The sequence below is a fragment of the Danio rerio genome, chromosome 17, assembly GCF_052040795.2.
Source record: "Danio rerio strain M-AB ecotype USA chromosome 17, GRCz13ab, whole genome shotgun sequence".
NCBI lineage: Eukaryota > Metazoa > Chordata > Actinopteri > Cypriniformes > Danionidae > Danio > Danio rerio.
The window spans coordinates 141,605-157,500 of NC_141037.1; the positions used below are offsets into that span (position 1 = coordinate 141,605).

Sequence of the window (15,896 nt, forward strand, 5' to 3'; positions counted from 1 at the left end):
ACACACACACACACACACACACTCCTGTGAATCAGAGCAGATGATCATTGGTCCTACATTAAACACACGTGCAGCACGTCTGTAGAGCAGAGCAGGAGACCCAGTAGAGAAACTCGGAGGCGGCGTATTAGAGATTATTTTTAATATCAGCTCTATTTTCTGCTTTAGAAATGTCCCGCAGTGAGGACACACTTCACTAGAGTTATGATCGTCTGCTTTCCCCAATAGATCCCTCAATTACACTATTATACATATCATACAGAGCAGATCTTCATCTCAAACCATATTAAAATAAATGCTCATAGATACAAAGTTTAATCAGAATTCTCCACATTAGACCGGTCTGTGAGTCCTCACACACACATACACACACACGCGCGCGCGCGCGCGCACACACACACACACACACACACACACACACACACACACACACACACACACACGTGTAAAGCCATTCTCTTCTAATAAACTATTAAGTGCAAACAAATGTCCTTTATAAAACTATGATTGCAGCATCCAGCTTTCAGATTCAAGACAGAGGATATTGAAGCCGAGTGCGTCTGGCTCTCCGCGTCCGCTGCCTCCTGTTTGTCTTTTGATCCGTTATAGTAGTTAGAAAAATCTAAAGGTCAGTGCAGGGTCCGTCGGGTCAGATCTGTGTGTGAGGCGAACGTAAAAGCTCAATAAAAGGGCTCTGGGATGGAGCGAGTGTGGATTTCTCCAGCCGGGAGTTCTGCGGTTCCTCCTGGACTCGGTGCTTCCACCTCAGAAGCTTGAAGAACACCGGAGGAAATGATGAGAATAACACAGCGAGACGCGTCTGAGGGAACAGCAACAACAGAAGACGAGCTCGAATAAATACTCTGAGCATCAGCAGAGCTCTTCAACACCAGCTCCAGAACCCTGACCGGAGAACCAGCGCACCAGCGGTCCCTCGCTCCCCCACAGGCCACAGATGTGGAGCCGCACACACTGGGCTATACCACTGTCCCGCTGGGGGAGTTCGCCTGCGTCTGAGACGACAACAAACCCTGGAGGAGGAGAAGAAGAGCGGAGTTACAGACCCAGAGGACTACATCTGACACACACACACACACACACACACACACACACACACACACACACACACACACACACACACGTTAATCCTGCATCCCACAACTAAACACAAGCTGGTGTGTGTGTGTGTGACGGTCACAGGTCTGTGTGGGGTTTTCTTTGTGTTGATGTTCAGATGTAAATCAGAGCAGAGTGTGTGTGTGTGCGCACGTGTGTGTGTGTGTATGTACCTACAGTATCAGGCCAGTATGTAGTGGACAGAGGATTTATTGACGACTAGCCCAGGCATCAGTGTCCACTGGGTAGTGGGGCTGATCAGGGCAGCGTCCCGCTACACACTGCAGAGGGGTTCTCCGGTGACCGACTCAGCGCTACACATCTAGACCTGTGTGTTTGAGCTCATGTATGCATGTGTGTTTGTGAATGTTTGGGTTGTGTCAGAACCATTGCAAAACATCTGTGTCTGTAAAGCCTCACAGAACATCTGGAGAACTAGGCCTGGGCTGATAACCATGTTCAAGGTGTGCTGCGGTTTGGAAAAGTGGAGGTTTTAAAGGGTCATGATGTTCTGCAGCGCTCCTGAGCTATGAGGAGGAATGTTCTGTGTTTAGTGTTGTGTTTAGGACAGCAGTGTCTCCAGCAGGAAGATCTCCAAACTGGAGAAACCCGTGTGTTTGATCCTGATGAAGACAGCAGAGGCCATGAGTGATGTGAGGTGTTCACCGCTCCACCATACTGCACACGTCCCACATTTACAGACATTAACAAGAGCATGTGTGAGAGCAGCGAGCACAATACTGTCATTTACATGCAGGATCATCACACCGTCAGTCTCAGACCGGCCCATGCAGAGTCAGAACATCTGCATCTGCAGGACTGGACAGGACGCAGGGTTCCTCATCCTCTATGGACACCGGACTGGAGGACTTGTTAAAACACGGTGTATAATCAGGCGTGTTTGTTCTGAATATGCACATGTAGAGCCGTGAGAGTCCTCCACTGAGTCCCCTGACGCTTCACATCACAGCAGAGATGAAGGAGGAGTGAATCCAGGACTGCTGATATACAAACACAGCTTCTCACATACTGATCAGGAGTTTTGATTTAGATGCACCATTTCACACACACACACACACACACACACACACACACACACACACAGCTGGTCATGCGGGGGGGCTGTGCAGTTGACCGGTCCAGCATCACAGTGAGGATGTGCAGAACTCTCGGGTTAACAGCGCAGGGCGAGCGCTCCTCATCTGCATCTGCTGGAGCTTTACTGAACACGTCTTTAATTATTGATTAGATGAAGACTATACAGGGTTATTTTACCCTTGATTATTAATGCTGAAGATACACTGGGCCGCTTCGGAAATGATGCCGTAAAGGGTCCAACAGGTCAGACGCGGGGTAACTAATCAGGGCGATGGGTTACAGACACAACAGCGCTCAGTATCATCAGCATTATAGACGGGCCAGAACCGGCTCTGCTGTACTGATCTGTGCTTCATTATCTGTTATGCAGATTCACTCAGTCATCTGATCAATCATCAGCATCGGTTGATCTGGACCGGCTCTGCACACCTCCAGCTGTGCCCGTGTGTGTCCACATATGAGAGGATATGAGAGGACGCTCAGAGGTTCATCAATGATGCAGGTATAGAGCGTCATGATGGGATGTGTTTGATCAGGGTTATTTAATGCGGCAGGGTTCGGCATTTGGATCGGCGGGTCTGCTCCCAGTGTCTCGCTCATTACACTAAACTCCGTTACAGATACTCTATCCAGCAGCGTGCAGAGCCAGCGCCATCACAACACTGCGTGAACATGCTCTCCACACCAAGTCACGGAGTATTACGATAGAGATTATTGTGACGGTGGCACACGCTGACACCATCATCAACGGCACATCTCTACTGGCTTAATTACTTCTCGTCTGACGATCTTTACATTGTTTTGTATACGCTGCTAAGCAACACAAGGCACCGAATGGCGACGTAGTGCACATGGTCGAGCATCAATTCGGTCATGGCATGTCGTGGTGCATCCAGTGTGATACCCAATTCAACACCAGCACTTCCCACACAGAAGACTTTAGCTGAGCGGCCCGGTTCTGTGTGCGTGAGAATACTCTGACACAGACCGGCGTGCTCATGTAAAAGGTGTTCAATGCTAAACATCTTTGTTTTAATTGTCTGTTAAATAAGAATAAGAAGTCACTCTGTTGCTGAGGGCCATTTAATCAAATAAAGGACGGTGTTACTTTCTGGACAGAAGGAAATTTAATCGGAGGCATTCCCATGTTGACCTCTTCTTTAAAAAGCCCAGAGAGAGGAAGTGCTGTGATGAACAGAGTCCGCTTTGCACACTTCTGTCTTTATTTACATTCTCATACTGTCCACACGGGGGCAGTAGTGTGCAATCTGTGCTATAGATTATGCAAATATAATCAATTTTGATCAAATTATTCTTAAAAGTCACATTATTGTGTGTGCTGTGGAGAAAAGGATCAATAACTCCTCATCACTGCTGCCCTGTGTGACAGATACTGGAAACTGGATCAAACTTTCATCAAGAAGCTGTGCGTGACACGGACCTTCACACACTGAACCTTCAGCGCTTCTTCAGTTAACGGTGTTCTGCTCTCATGTTCTGCTCTCAGCTGTTTCCACCGTCTGCTGATGGTAAATGAATAACTGAAGTCACCTTTAATTAGTATTTTGCACTTTAATAATATATTTGTTTATTCAATTAAAATGTTTTTCAGGATCTTAATATTTGTTCTTTAATTGTTTTTATATATTCTGATGTAAAAGGTTGACATTTATGCACACAATCATTAATAAACTGGTCGTTTATTTCCATTCTCGCTGTTGCTGCCGTCTGTTCTCAGTTTGATCCGGCCGTTCAGACGTTCTGCTCAACCAAACAGGTGAAAGTGAAGTGCTCATCATTTGTGCTGATGTCAGATTGGTATCGGTATCGGTTTGTACTGAAGGCTGCAATATCGGTATCGTATCGGAAGCTAAAATGTTGTATCGGGACATCCCTAAATCAAAATGTACCTGTCGGGCTCGGGCTCTATCGGGCCAAACTTTCATAGCCCGATTACAGCTCTAGAGTCACACACCAGAGAAGATCACACACTGTACACCTGAACACTTTCATCCACCAGCACCAGCGTGTGTGTGTGTGTGTGTGTGTGTGTGTGTGTGTGTGTGTGTGTGTACTCTGGACGTGTTCATGTTTCCTCAGACACACTCACCACTTTCCCGGGTCGGGCCCATGTGCAGATGAAGCCCTCTTGGCAGGCGGTGACGATGCAGTCCTCCAGGAAGATGAGCACGGTCAGCCGCTCGTGGGCGATCTTCTTGCAGACCAGCGGCTCCAGCAGCGGCACGTCCTCCATGCGGGGGCACAGTGGGGTGCCCAGGGTCTTGGCAGGGTCCGTTTTGGTTTTGGTGAGCAGGTTGAGCTTGTCGCTGCTCTTGCTGCTGATGTGGCCCATGCTGTGGTTGCGCTTGTGGTCTTTGTCGGGGTGCCGCTCCTTGCGCTCGTGCAGAGACAGCGTGGCGAACTTGCTGACGCCGGCGGCCGCGGGGTTCTCGCTGCTCCTGCTGTTGGCGGCGCCGGCGGCCGAGTGCGGGAGACTGTTGGAGCGGGGCAGCGGTGCGGGTAGAGCGTTCCCCGGCGTGTTGGTGCTACTGCCACTGCCGTTAGCGCTGTTAGCTGTGTTGGCGATGAGCGTGCTGCTGCTGGCGGCCGGCGCCGCGCTGGCGTTCATCACGTTGGTGTGTGTCCGTGTGCGGGACAGCGGCAGGTGTGGGAACAGGATGTCCTCCGTCAGATCCCACAGGCACAGCTGCGTGTCCTGCCCCACCGAGCCGAAGCGGTAGGTCACGCTGAGCGGCCGGCTGTCCGTGGAGTTGCGCTTGGACAGGCGGGACTGTGTGCTGTTAGCGCGCTCGCGGCCGCACTGCAGCTGCTCCTGGAAGTCCTCGTCGCTGCCGCTGAACTCCATGGGCTCGCTCTCCTCCACGCTGGTGGTGTAGTGATCGAACGCCACCACGCTCACCCACGACTTGTGACCGTGCCCGCGCGCGATCACCCGGCAGTCCGCGAACGACCACACCGTCACCAGGTCGTCCTCGCCGCCCGCCACGATGTACTTCCCGTCAGGGCTCCAGCACACGCACAGCAGCCCGCCGAAGTAGCTCTTCATGGTGCCGTGCAGCTCCACCGCGTCGAAGTTGAAGACGCGCAGGAAGCCGTCCTGACTGACCACCGCCAGGAACTTCCCGTCCGGAGAGAAGGCAAACTCGTTGAGCGCACCGTCCCCCACCGTCCACTTCAGCAGCGGGTTGCGGGTGGATTTGCTCTTGCAGGTGTGCACGGCGTAGCTCTCGCCCTGCTTCAGCAGCTGGTAGTGCGGCGCGGTGGTGCCGCAGGTGTGCTCCACGTTGTACAGGTACATGCTGCCGCTGGAGTGAGCCACCAGGAACAGACTCTCGGAGCCCGGAACCCACCGCACACAGGTGACCCGCGACTTATCAATCAGCCTCTGTGGAGCACACACACACACGTTACACACACACACACACACACACACACACACACACACACACACACACACACACACACACACACACACACACACACACACACACACACACACACGTTACACACAGGGAGGATCTCCAGACAGTTCATCATACAGAAAGACTAAAATGATCAGCAGGGGTGTAAAATCACTAGCTACAAACACTCAGACTGCAGTGATGGAGTAGTTTATCTCAGGAATTGTCATGTACTCAGTAGTTGTATAGATGTGCACTTCTACTTTCCCATGAGCACATGTTTACTGCAGGATCTGTGCTGTTTCTCCACTACTGTCCTTCATCCTGCGGTCACTACTGTATTATTCCCTGTCTATGCAGGACCGGCGCGTCCATAGAAGCGACCTAGGCGGCTGCCTAGGGCGGCAGAATAGAGAGGGCGGCGTCCGCGACACCTCCGTCACCACCCGCGTCCTCAGTTATATCCACACCAAGAAGATGTCCAAAAACTTGACACACACTGAACTAGGGCTGGGCGATTTAGCCAAAAATCAATTAGGTTTTTTATAAAGTTTGACTGATTCACGATTTCGATTTTTTTTAAGTGTTACACTAGTCTTCTCAAAACATTACAGCAACATGACTGAAGTAACACTCTCTTTAAAGTAACTTGAAAACCCATCTGCTTAAGAAACACTGTATTTTTAATGGCCGTGTCATACAAAAATCAGTCAAGGTGTAAATAAATATAAAACAAATTCACGAGTTAATAGCGTTACTGAAGATTTGAATGAGAAATATTTGTATAGAGATTGCAGTTGCAGGAATACAGAGGCATTTTTGCAAGTTTTGCTGAGTCTAGGACAGATTGTCTGTCAGCTCGGCTTTGGCTTTGTCTTCTTCTGGTTGAATGTCAGGTTGTAAAGCTGCTGCCTTTTCTTAAACAGAGACAGTGGAGGAAAAGCACTGAACATGGAAACTGTAAAGCCTAATTTAACCCAGTGTGTGAAGTTGTGGACGTATAGCAGGAGCAAATACAAGCACCAGATGTGTGTCTAATATAAAATAATATATTTAATCTATTTTTCTTTTTCCCCTTTTAAATATTGATCATGTGATGCGCTTTGCTCCACTCTCTGTGTTATGCTGGCTGATCTGTCTGGTTTTCAGCTAGGTCCGCTAAATGACGTCATGATGGCGGCTACTTTCATTATCGCTGCTGCAGTCCCTCACCTCTGCTCGTGTTCAAACCCAAAGATCAGTGCGTTTTCTCACATGGCAGGCTTTTACATCCTTCATACATGTTGAGATCGAGTTTATCGACTTGATGAGGGAATATCTTGACAATCCACACAGACGTGCAACAAGTAAAATCCTACATGACTTCACGCTTTAACAGGCAGTCAAGCAGGTCGCACACCAGAAGCGCCGCGACACGGCGCGGACATGACAGTTTAAACTATCACACACCAGACGCGCACATTCACATGATATTTAACATGAAATAATCAGATGGCGCTCTGTGGCGCGGCTGAAATGAAAACTGCTTCGTGAATCGTGGCTGGGCGGCGTCGGTGTGTGTATAGAAACCGGTTTAGAATTCTATAATCAATGGCGTGGTGCTGTGTGGCGCCGAGAGGCGCTTCTGGTGTGCTTCCTGCTTCATACAGAGAGTGAACCCAAGCGCATTGGTGCCATCATAATGTATTAAATATAAATATATTTTAACAATCACGATTTCTTGATTTGATTCAAAATTAAATTGTCTTAAAACGTAAATTTGAATTAATGAAAAAATAAATAAATAAAAATTCGCCCAGCCCTACACTGACCCAGAGACTGTTCAGAGGATGTCACTGATGAGAAGATGGCGGATGTTTACTGTCAGATTAGTGTTGTACACCAACACCATAGAGACGTCGCAGTTTGTTTGGAAATGAAAATCAGGTTGACGTCAGAATTCAACGTCAGGCCGATGCCAATGTGCAACCTAAAATCAACCAAATATCAACGTCTAATGATGCTACAGCTTGACGTTGTGTTGATGTTAGCACTATGACGTCTATCAGATGTTGGATTTTGGTTGCCATACCTGATGAATAAATGTCAGTGTTTGACGTCAGCATGACGCTGGTTTAAGATGTCGGCTCGACATTGGATTTTGGTCACTTTCTAACAACCTAATATCAACATCATTACTGGACATCAAAATAACGTTATCCTCAGACTCTGACTGAACATTGTTCACCTGACATCACAGCCTAAATCTAACCCAATATTACCGTCTTATGCTGTTGTGTGTGTGCTGGACATCACTAGATGCACTACAGAATGTGACGTTTACACACACATCCTCAAATGACATGTAAACGCCTCACCTCCATACAGCGTAATGCTCTACTCAATACTCCTGTGCACTTTTGAAAGCTCTACTGTTTACTCTGGGTAATATTCACAGCAGATGCTGTTTCTCTACTGCACTACACTTCTAGGCGAGTTCTGCTGTTGTTAGTGGAGTATGAGGTTACTGTACTCCATCCACCACTGGAAATCAGTGTGTTGACTGTTCTTCTAAGACAGAGGTGTCTAAACTCGGTCCTGGAGGGCCGGCGTCCTGCAAAATTTAGTTCCGACCCCAATCAGACACACCTGAGCTAGCTGATCCAGCTCTAACTGGGCCTTCTAGAAACATCAGGGAATCAGCAGATCAAGCACACCAGCACATCCTCACGAGAGCATTAGAAAACCACAGAAGATCTCCGCTAATGACTCGCTGTGAAATGTGTTTTACAACATCCTCGTTTAGACAGACGCCGTCAAACACTCAGCCCAAATGCTCAGAGGAAGCTAAAAACATCCTGACTCTCCGTATCGGCTACATGACACTTCATCATTTCAGGATGTGCAGATTATTCTGTGATCTGTAGGAAAGTGTTCAGTGTTTCAGCACAGATGAGCCAGTAATACAATATAGCCGATATTTCAGTGCTCAGCAGATATCCTCTCATTAAACTCTACAGTTAACATTTTACATAAAGGCTGCTCCAGAATGTACTGTTAAGGCTTGGTTGTGTTTATAAGACGTAAAGCAGTGTGTGCTCATGCTTCACTTGAAGGAATCGAGGAGGCGTCTGAACTGGAGCTGTAGTCAGGCTGTAAAAGTTAGGCCCGATAGAGCCCGAACCCGACAAGTACATATTGAAGGACAGCTTTAAAAAAGCCCGAACCCATTATCCAAATGTGCACATGCACAGCTCTCTTGCCTTTTTTCATCAATGAGTCCTTATACGCGTTAACATTACTTATCCAGAACACAGCCTACAGGCCAAGACAGAACAAAACACATGAAGTGAGTCCTCTGTAACATCTCAGCACTCTGAACAGGCCTGGGTGCATACATGTAGCCTTTAAACTGGCCAACGCATTAATAAAAATAACTCTTTCCTCGCAAATTAATTAAAATAAACTCTACATGATGACGGGTATTAGGCAATCATGTAATGAAGATAAAGTGAGGGATTTGTTTTGCCACTTCTCTTCACAGTAAGGCGATGGTGAAGCTGAATATTGAGAGTAATGCAGCGTTAGCCTGTACACTCTGACTACATGAGGATTTTATGGTTTAATTTTAATATTTAGTTATAATTTGAAATTCTTCACTCATCAAGATTAGTCTCTGAGGAACATTACTGAATCCACTGTAGCTGGCTTTAGTGCAGTCCAGCTCTGAACACTCGCTCACTGCTGCTGCCGCTGGCCGGGATGCTCTACTGAACACTTGCTCACTGCTGCTGCTCTGGCCGGGATGCTCTACTGATCACTCGCTCACTGCTGCTGCTCTGGCCGAGATGCTCTACTGAACACTCGCTCACTGCTGCTGCTCTGGCCGGGATGCTCTACTGAACACTCGCTCACTGCTGCTGCTCTGGCTGGGATGCTCTACTGATCACTCGCTCACTGCTGCCGCTGGCCGGGATGCTCTACTGAACACTCGCTCACTGCTGCTGCTCTGGCTGGGATGCTCTACTGATCACTCGCTCACTGCTGCCGCTGGCCGGGATGCTCTACTGAACACTCGCTCACTGCTGCTGCTCTGGCTGGGATGCTCTACTGATCACTCGCTCACTGCTGCCGCTGGCCGGGATGCTCTACTGATCACTCGCTCACTGCTGCTGCTCTGGCTGGGATGCTCTACTGATCACTCGCTCACTGCTGCCGCTGGCCGGGATGCTCTACTGAACACTCGCTCACTGCTGCTGCTCTGGCTGGGATGCTCTACTGAACACTCGCTCACTGCTGCTGCCGCTGGCCGGGATGCTCTACTGAACACTCGCTCACTGCTGCTGCCGCTGGCCGGGATGCTCTACTGAACACTCGCTCACTGCTGCTGCTCTGGCTGGGATGCTCTACTGATCACTCGCTCACTGCTGCCGCCGGCCGGGATGCTCTACTGAACACTCGCTCACTGCTGCTACTCTGGCTGGGATGCTCTACTGATCACTCGCTCACTGCTGCTGCTCTGGCCGGGATGCTCTACTGATCACTCGCTCACTGCTGCTGCTCTGGCTGGGATGCTCTACTGATCACTCGCTCACTGCTGCCGCTGGCCGGGATGCTCTACTGAACACTCGCTCACTGCTGCTGCTCTGGCTGGGATGCTCTACTGAACACTCGCTCACTGCTGCTGCCGCTGGCCGGGATGCTCTACTGAACACTCGCTCACTGCTGCTGCTCTGGCCGGGATGCTCTACTGATCTGGCTGATTCAGCATGTTTTGGGGAGGACTGTTTGTTCATCTTCTGTCAGCTCGCTGTACATCACTGTTTAACGCTCTACCGTAATACGCAGTGTATGAGCGACCGCTGAAATACCCTACCGGCTAGAATGACTGTTCTTATTGAACTAGCGGCCGGCCTGACCGCAGTCAACACTCGCTCTGTTGGACTTCTCTGTCATCATCTGTTTCACCTGGATGGAGTTTAATGTTGTAACAAGCGATTTGATTACTCTTTTCACACTAATCGAAATGCATCACATGACTGATTATTTACTCTGCAAGGCCGGCCTGACCCAACCCGGTCTACACTGACAGAAATGAAGTGGGGTTTGGGCACAGATCTTCAGCTCTAGACTCAGTATCATTGTTAGGTCGAGCTGCAAACAATGCAGGGATTAACCTGGACCTGCTATGACCGGCTGCTGCAACGTCCCGCAGCTGCTTTCCTCCGTTCATGAGCGACTCGATGGCTTTGAGCACCCTGATCACTGACGAAAGGGTGTTTATGCTGAATTTACACATTCCCTCATCGCCACGTCGTTAAATTCACACTTTCCCATCTCTGCTCACATCAACAACGGCGTGATGACAGCACGCAGCTGCAGACCCACGCAAGCGTCTGTAGCCCACCTACCATAATAATCTGATAAATCCCGGAGACGGTCATTCCTCCCCTGTTCCACACACACTGAATTAATCAACCATGAGACGTTTAACGGTGGACCCCTGTGCTTTCCTGTCGTCATTAAACACAGCACACACTGATGATCCCGTCGCCATCATGTGCATCTGCACTCGACTGCAGACCCTGCTGCGGTCATGCTCACTCCTGTACTGATGATGACCAGAGAACACTCTACAGCGGGCGTCACCAGCCCCCGGTGCCCTGCAGGGTTCAGCTCCAACTCAACACCTCACACACACCTGCCTGAGTCCTACAAGAGTACCGAGTAAATGATGCAGCGCTGCGTGATGACCAGCATTAATGAGCAGCGGGGTGTGTGTGCGTGTGTGTGTGTGTGTGTGTGTGTGTGTGCGTCACCTCCTCATTGAAGAGTTTGCTGGTCTCCTTCTTGATTGGGTCGATGAGTTGCACCTGTCCCGCAGAGAAGCCCACCAGCAGACACACACTCTCCGCCGTCGCCGTCAGGTGGTTGAAGTCGTGGCAGGTGGGCTGCGTCCCCTTATAGATGCGCTTATCAATGGGTTTACTGAGGTCTGCGGCCTGCACACACACACACACAGTCAACAACACACACACACAGTCAACAACACACACATACACAGCACAGCTCTATCACTCACACTCAGTCAACAACACACACACACACACACACACACACACACTGAACTCACTATTTCACGATCAACACACTCCTGTCAAAAACACTCACGCGCACGCGCGCACCCAACTGTTGACACGCAGAGCAGTGTGTTTGTTTATGTGTGTGTGCGCGGCAGTGTGTGTAGTCTGAGTGTGTACCGGTGTGTATGTAAATCCTGTGTGTGTCAGTGTTTGTGTAGAGTGTGTTTGTGTGTGACAGTGTGTGTTTTGTCAGCAGTGCTGTACAGTTAATGCTCTCAGTGTTTCAGTGACATATGCGTGTGTGTGTGTGTGTGTGTGTGTGTGTGTGTGTGTTCCGTCACCTTCCGCACGCCTTTATAGATGTAGAAGTAGAGTTCTCGGCCCACATTGAAGCAGATGCGCTCCCCGTTACCGGACTGGTCGTTGACGTTGACGAACGACACTCTGACGGGGTTGGAGCCCTGCGAGTTGAACGGAACCCGGTTCGGTCGGCTGTACTCGGAGTGCGACAGGAGTTTATAAGCGCCTTCCCGCGTGCTGAACTGACTCTTGATCTCGTTCATCTCCTTCCCTCCTCCCTCCGCCGCCATCTTTGACATTTACGTTCATCCTTCCGCAGGCCGGATGTGACGCGACGCGCATGCGAGAAAACACGGCGCGCCTGAGGGTCGCTTCCGGTCGCGCAATTCTGTGTGAGGGGAAACCGCGGGAAATCTGCAGCGCGGGGATATAGTCTCATTCCTGCCCAAGCACAGCCCGTTCCCGGTGTCCCTCATTATGCAGATTAATCTGTTCATTAACGAGTGAAGATCATTACAGTGAACACACACACACACACACACTGCAGTGAAGATCATTACAGTGAACACACACACACACACACACACACACACTGCAGTGAAGATCATTACAGTGAAAACACACACACACACACACACTGCAGTGAAGATCATTACAGTGAACACACACACACACACACACACACACACTGCAGTGAAGATCATTACAGTGAACACACTAAACCCAGAGTACAGCTCCAGTCGGCTTCAGGGAGATTCAGGGCACTACTTTCATCAGAAACAGACACACACACACACACTCTCTCTCACACACACACACACACACACACACGCCGGTGATTGGCTGCTGCAGTATAAAGGCAGGTGTGCTCAGTCAGATGGGAGTGTGTGTGTGTGAGTTGATCGATCAGGTTGACTGGAGCTGATCAGGTATGGCTGAGCTGATCAATAGCGGTGTCCAGGCGGATGTGGTCTGCAGACTGGCCTTCACTTACATGGTGAGATTCAGGCCAACATCCGCCTTCATTACTGAAGCACTTCCGTTTCTGACTGCAGCTGGCAATCCGCAACACACACACACACACACACACACACACACACACACACACACACACACACACCTACGCACAAACTGATACACACACGTGTAACCCTGCCGGTCCTACACCACCCAACCCGCTCCGAGCTGGGATCGAACCAGCGACCTTCCGCATGGTAGTCGGTTGCTTTAACTAGGAGTCGGACCATGACCTCCAGCGTCTGTCTCACCTGCACAGCACTTCACTAGCTGACCTCCGTTACACACACACACACACACACATCCACATGCTTCTGTGTGTGTGTCTGTTTACTCTTGACGTGTGTGTGTGTGTGTGGCAGGAGATGTGTAAAGTGGACTCCAGTTCAGACTCTGAGTCAGAGAACCGCAGATGGTCTGACGTCAGCAGCAGTAAGGTATATCTGATGATGATGATGATGAAGCACAAACACACACACTCACACACACACTCTCTCTCTCTCTCTCCTCTTGTGTTGTGTCAGGGCTGTGAGAGCAGCACTCCAGAGAACAGAGGAGCTCGGAGGAGACTGCAGCGCATCAGCGGACCCAACTACCAGCAGGTCAACACACACACACACACACACACACACACACAGCTCTTCTCTTCTCGAGTTCTGATCTTCACCTCCATCACTGCAGCAGATGAACACGGTCCGCTCATGCTAACCCACACTAGCATCATTACCTGAACACATGTACACACTCGGGGTCCGGCTGGTCAGGTGTGTGTGTGTATGTGTGTGTAGCTGTGTGTGTGTGTGTGTGTGTGTGCTTAGCTGTGTGTTCAGCATCTGCTTGAGTCTCCGCAATAAAGCTCCAGCAAACCCATCCTGACGCTGCCCGGCGCTCCTCTGTCCGGGCCCGCTTCAGTTCCGCAGGACTCTGAGGATGTGTGTGTCAGTCGCTCTCTGCAGAGCATCTCCATCAGGTCGAGGTCAGGACTGTGTCTGGGCCACTCCGGGTGTGTGTTCCCCTGTTGAAGCGGTTCTGCTGGATCTCCTGCCTCTGCTGAGCTGTTGGACTGACGCTGTACGGTTCCTGCTGAACGCAGAGTTCCTCTATCCAGCACTGACAGCGACGCGTCCGGACCCTGCGGCGGCAAACAGACCCAAACCCCAACAGCCCTCCAGCATACCTCACAGCCGGGCCGAGCTTCCAGGCCCATAGCCCGGGGGGTTCAGGATGCTCGATAGACCCACCCTCCCTCTGACGGTCCATCATGGGGCCATTCCTGACAGAACAAACTCTGAGCACACCGAGCAGCAGCAGACTAATGTAAACAGAGCAACTCTGGTGGAGGACCGGCCCGGCCCGGCTTACACTCCTGATGATCATCTACAACTGGTGCAGCAGATCCCCAGTGCTGATGATGAGGATGATGATGAGGATGATGATGGTGATCAGTGTTTCAGGGAAGTGTTCATCCTGTTTCTGCAGTTCTGATCTCTACATTATGAACAGTGCAGAGCCGCCGCGGTGCAGGTGATCGTGGGTTATTGTGTGGATGTGTGCTGCTAGTGTGAGCAGACGGGGTTTATCTGTCAGTGTCAATTCAAACACAGCACAAAAGACACACACACAGAGAGTGTGTGTGTGTGTGTGTGTGTAACGGTGTGTTGTGTTTCAGACTCTGGACCCGTATGACGGCAGCTCGGAGGACTCCGCCTCCTCTTCTGAAGCCTCTGTCCCGCAGGGGCCTGGCAGCGCAGGTCTGAGATCAGCCGTTCAGCAGGGTGCGGGCGGTGCGGTGGGCAGAGCAGCAGGTCTCAGGTCAGCAGATGTCCAGATGCCCTCCAGCGGCTCTGAGCTGGATCTCTCCGACTCCGGCTTCACCAGCAGGTCCTGGATCAGCTCTCCTGGAGCGCACACACCGCTGCCCGCAGCACACACACACACACCGCTGCCCGCAGCACACACACACACACCGCTGCCCGCAGCACACACACACACACCGCTGCCCGCAGCACACACACACACACCGCTGCCCGCAGCACACACACACACACCGCTGCCCGCAGCACACACACACACACCGCTGCCCAAGAGGAAGTTCTTCATCCCTGCAGGAGAGCCGGAGGACGGGATGCGCAGGAAGAGGAAGTGTGTGAGTGACATGGAGCTGGAGACGGCAGCGCTCTGAACACACACACACACACACACACACACACACACTGAGCACTTGTTTGATGGTGAAGTCTCTCTCTGAGGTCAGTGCAGCAGATTGAGCATCTCTGATGTGTGAGAAATAAAGGATCTGACCTCTGACCTCTGCCTCCTGCTGTCTCACCCTCACAGGAGCCGCTGGAACACTCATGAGCTCACACACACACACACACTGTACCGCTGCGCTACTGACACACACACACTGTACCGCTGCGCTACTGACACACACACACACACACACACACACTGTACCACTGCGCTACTGACACACACACACACACACACACTGTACCACTGCACTACTGACACACACACACACACACACTGTACCGCTGCGCTACTGACACACACACACTGTACCACTGCGCTACTGACACACACACACACACACACTGTACCACTGCACTACTGACACACACACACACACACACAGTACCGCTGCGCTACTGACACACACACACACACACACTGTACCACTGCGCTACTGACACACACACACACTGTACCACTGCACTACTGACACACACACACACACACACAGCCGTGCTGTCATTGGTCTGCCGTGTGTGTGTGTGTGTGTGTGTGTGTGTGTGTGTGATGTCCTGCAGTGTTGCGGGGCATTATCAGGTGTATGGTTAACAGCAGACTCTGTGTGTGTGTGTGTGTGTGTGTGTGT

The 15,896-nt window shown here is 50.7% G+C and overlaps 2 protein-coding genes and 3 long non-coding RNA genes across 7 annotated transcripts in view; 2 read left to right on the top strand and 3 right to left on the bottom strand.

Annotated features, from left to right (window-relative positions):
• LOC147839853 (uncharacterized) overlaps positions 1 to 15,896 on the bottom strand; it is a 195,997-nt gene that overhangs the window by 69,407 nt on the left and 110,694 nt on the right. The window lies entirely within an intron of this gene.
• On the bottom strand, positions 126 to 12,994 carry wdr20a (WD repeat domain 20a). Of its 3 annotated transcripts, XM_087290005.1 has the most exons (5): positions 12,040 to 12,320; positions 10,211 to 11,617; positions 9,684 to 10,042; positions 4,325 to 9,641; positions 126 to 1,031 (listed from the first exon to the last, which is right to left on the bottom strand). In XM_087290005.1, exons 4-5 carry the CDS (start codon positions 5,531 to 5,533, stop codon positions 978 to 980), a joined length of 1,263 nt encoding a protein of 420 aa, XP_087146131.1. In that variant the 5' UTR covers positions 5,534 to 9,641; positions 9,684 to 10,042; positions 10,211 to 11,617; positions 12,040 to 12,320; the 3' UTR covers positions 126 to 977. The 3 variants fall into 3 exon arrangements, with proteins under 3 accessions (XP_087146131.1, XP_087146132.1, XP_087146130.1); XM_087290006.1 differs by lacking the exons at positions 9,684 to 10,042; positions 12,040 to 12,320 and adding an exon at positions 12,717 to 12,994 and having other exon boundaries at positions 4,325 to 5,620; positions 11,435 to 11,617; XM_087290004.1 differs by lacking the exon at positions 9,684 to 10,042 and having other exon boundaries at positions 4,325 to 5,620; positions 11,435 to 11,617.
• Positions 2,322 to 3,923, top strand: LOC141378481 (uncharacterized). Its single transcript, XR_015513082.1, has 2 exons — positions 2,322 to 2,716; positions 2,835 to 3,923. It is a non-coding gene; the product is annotated as an uncharacterized LOC141378481 (long non-coding RNA).
• Positions 5,717 to 9,539, bottom strand: LOC147832971 (uncharacterized). Its single transcript, XR_015513007.1, has 3 exons — positions 9,402 to 9,539; positions 8,102 to 9,356; positions 5,717 to 8,044 (listed from the first exon to the last, which is right to left on the bottom strand). It is a non-coding gene; the product is annotated as an uncharacterized LOC147832971 (long non-coding RNA).
• On the top strand, positions 12,879 to 15,322 carry LOC137488162 (uncharacterized). The gene is made up of 4 exons (XM_087290094.1): positions 12,879 to 12,995; positions 13,378 to 13,452; positions 13,540 to 13,617; positions 14,685 to 15,322. Exons 1-4 carry the CDS (start codon positions 12,930 to 12,932, stop codon positions 15,195 to 15,197), a joined length of 732 nt encoding a protein of 243 aa, XP_087146220.1. The 5' UTR covers positions 12,879 to 12,929; the 3' UTR covers positions 15,198 to 15,322.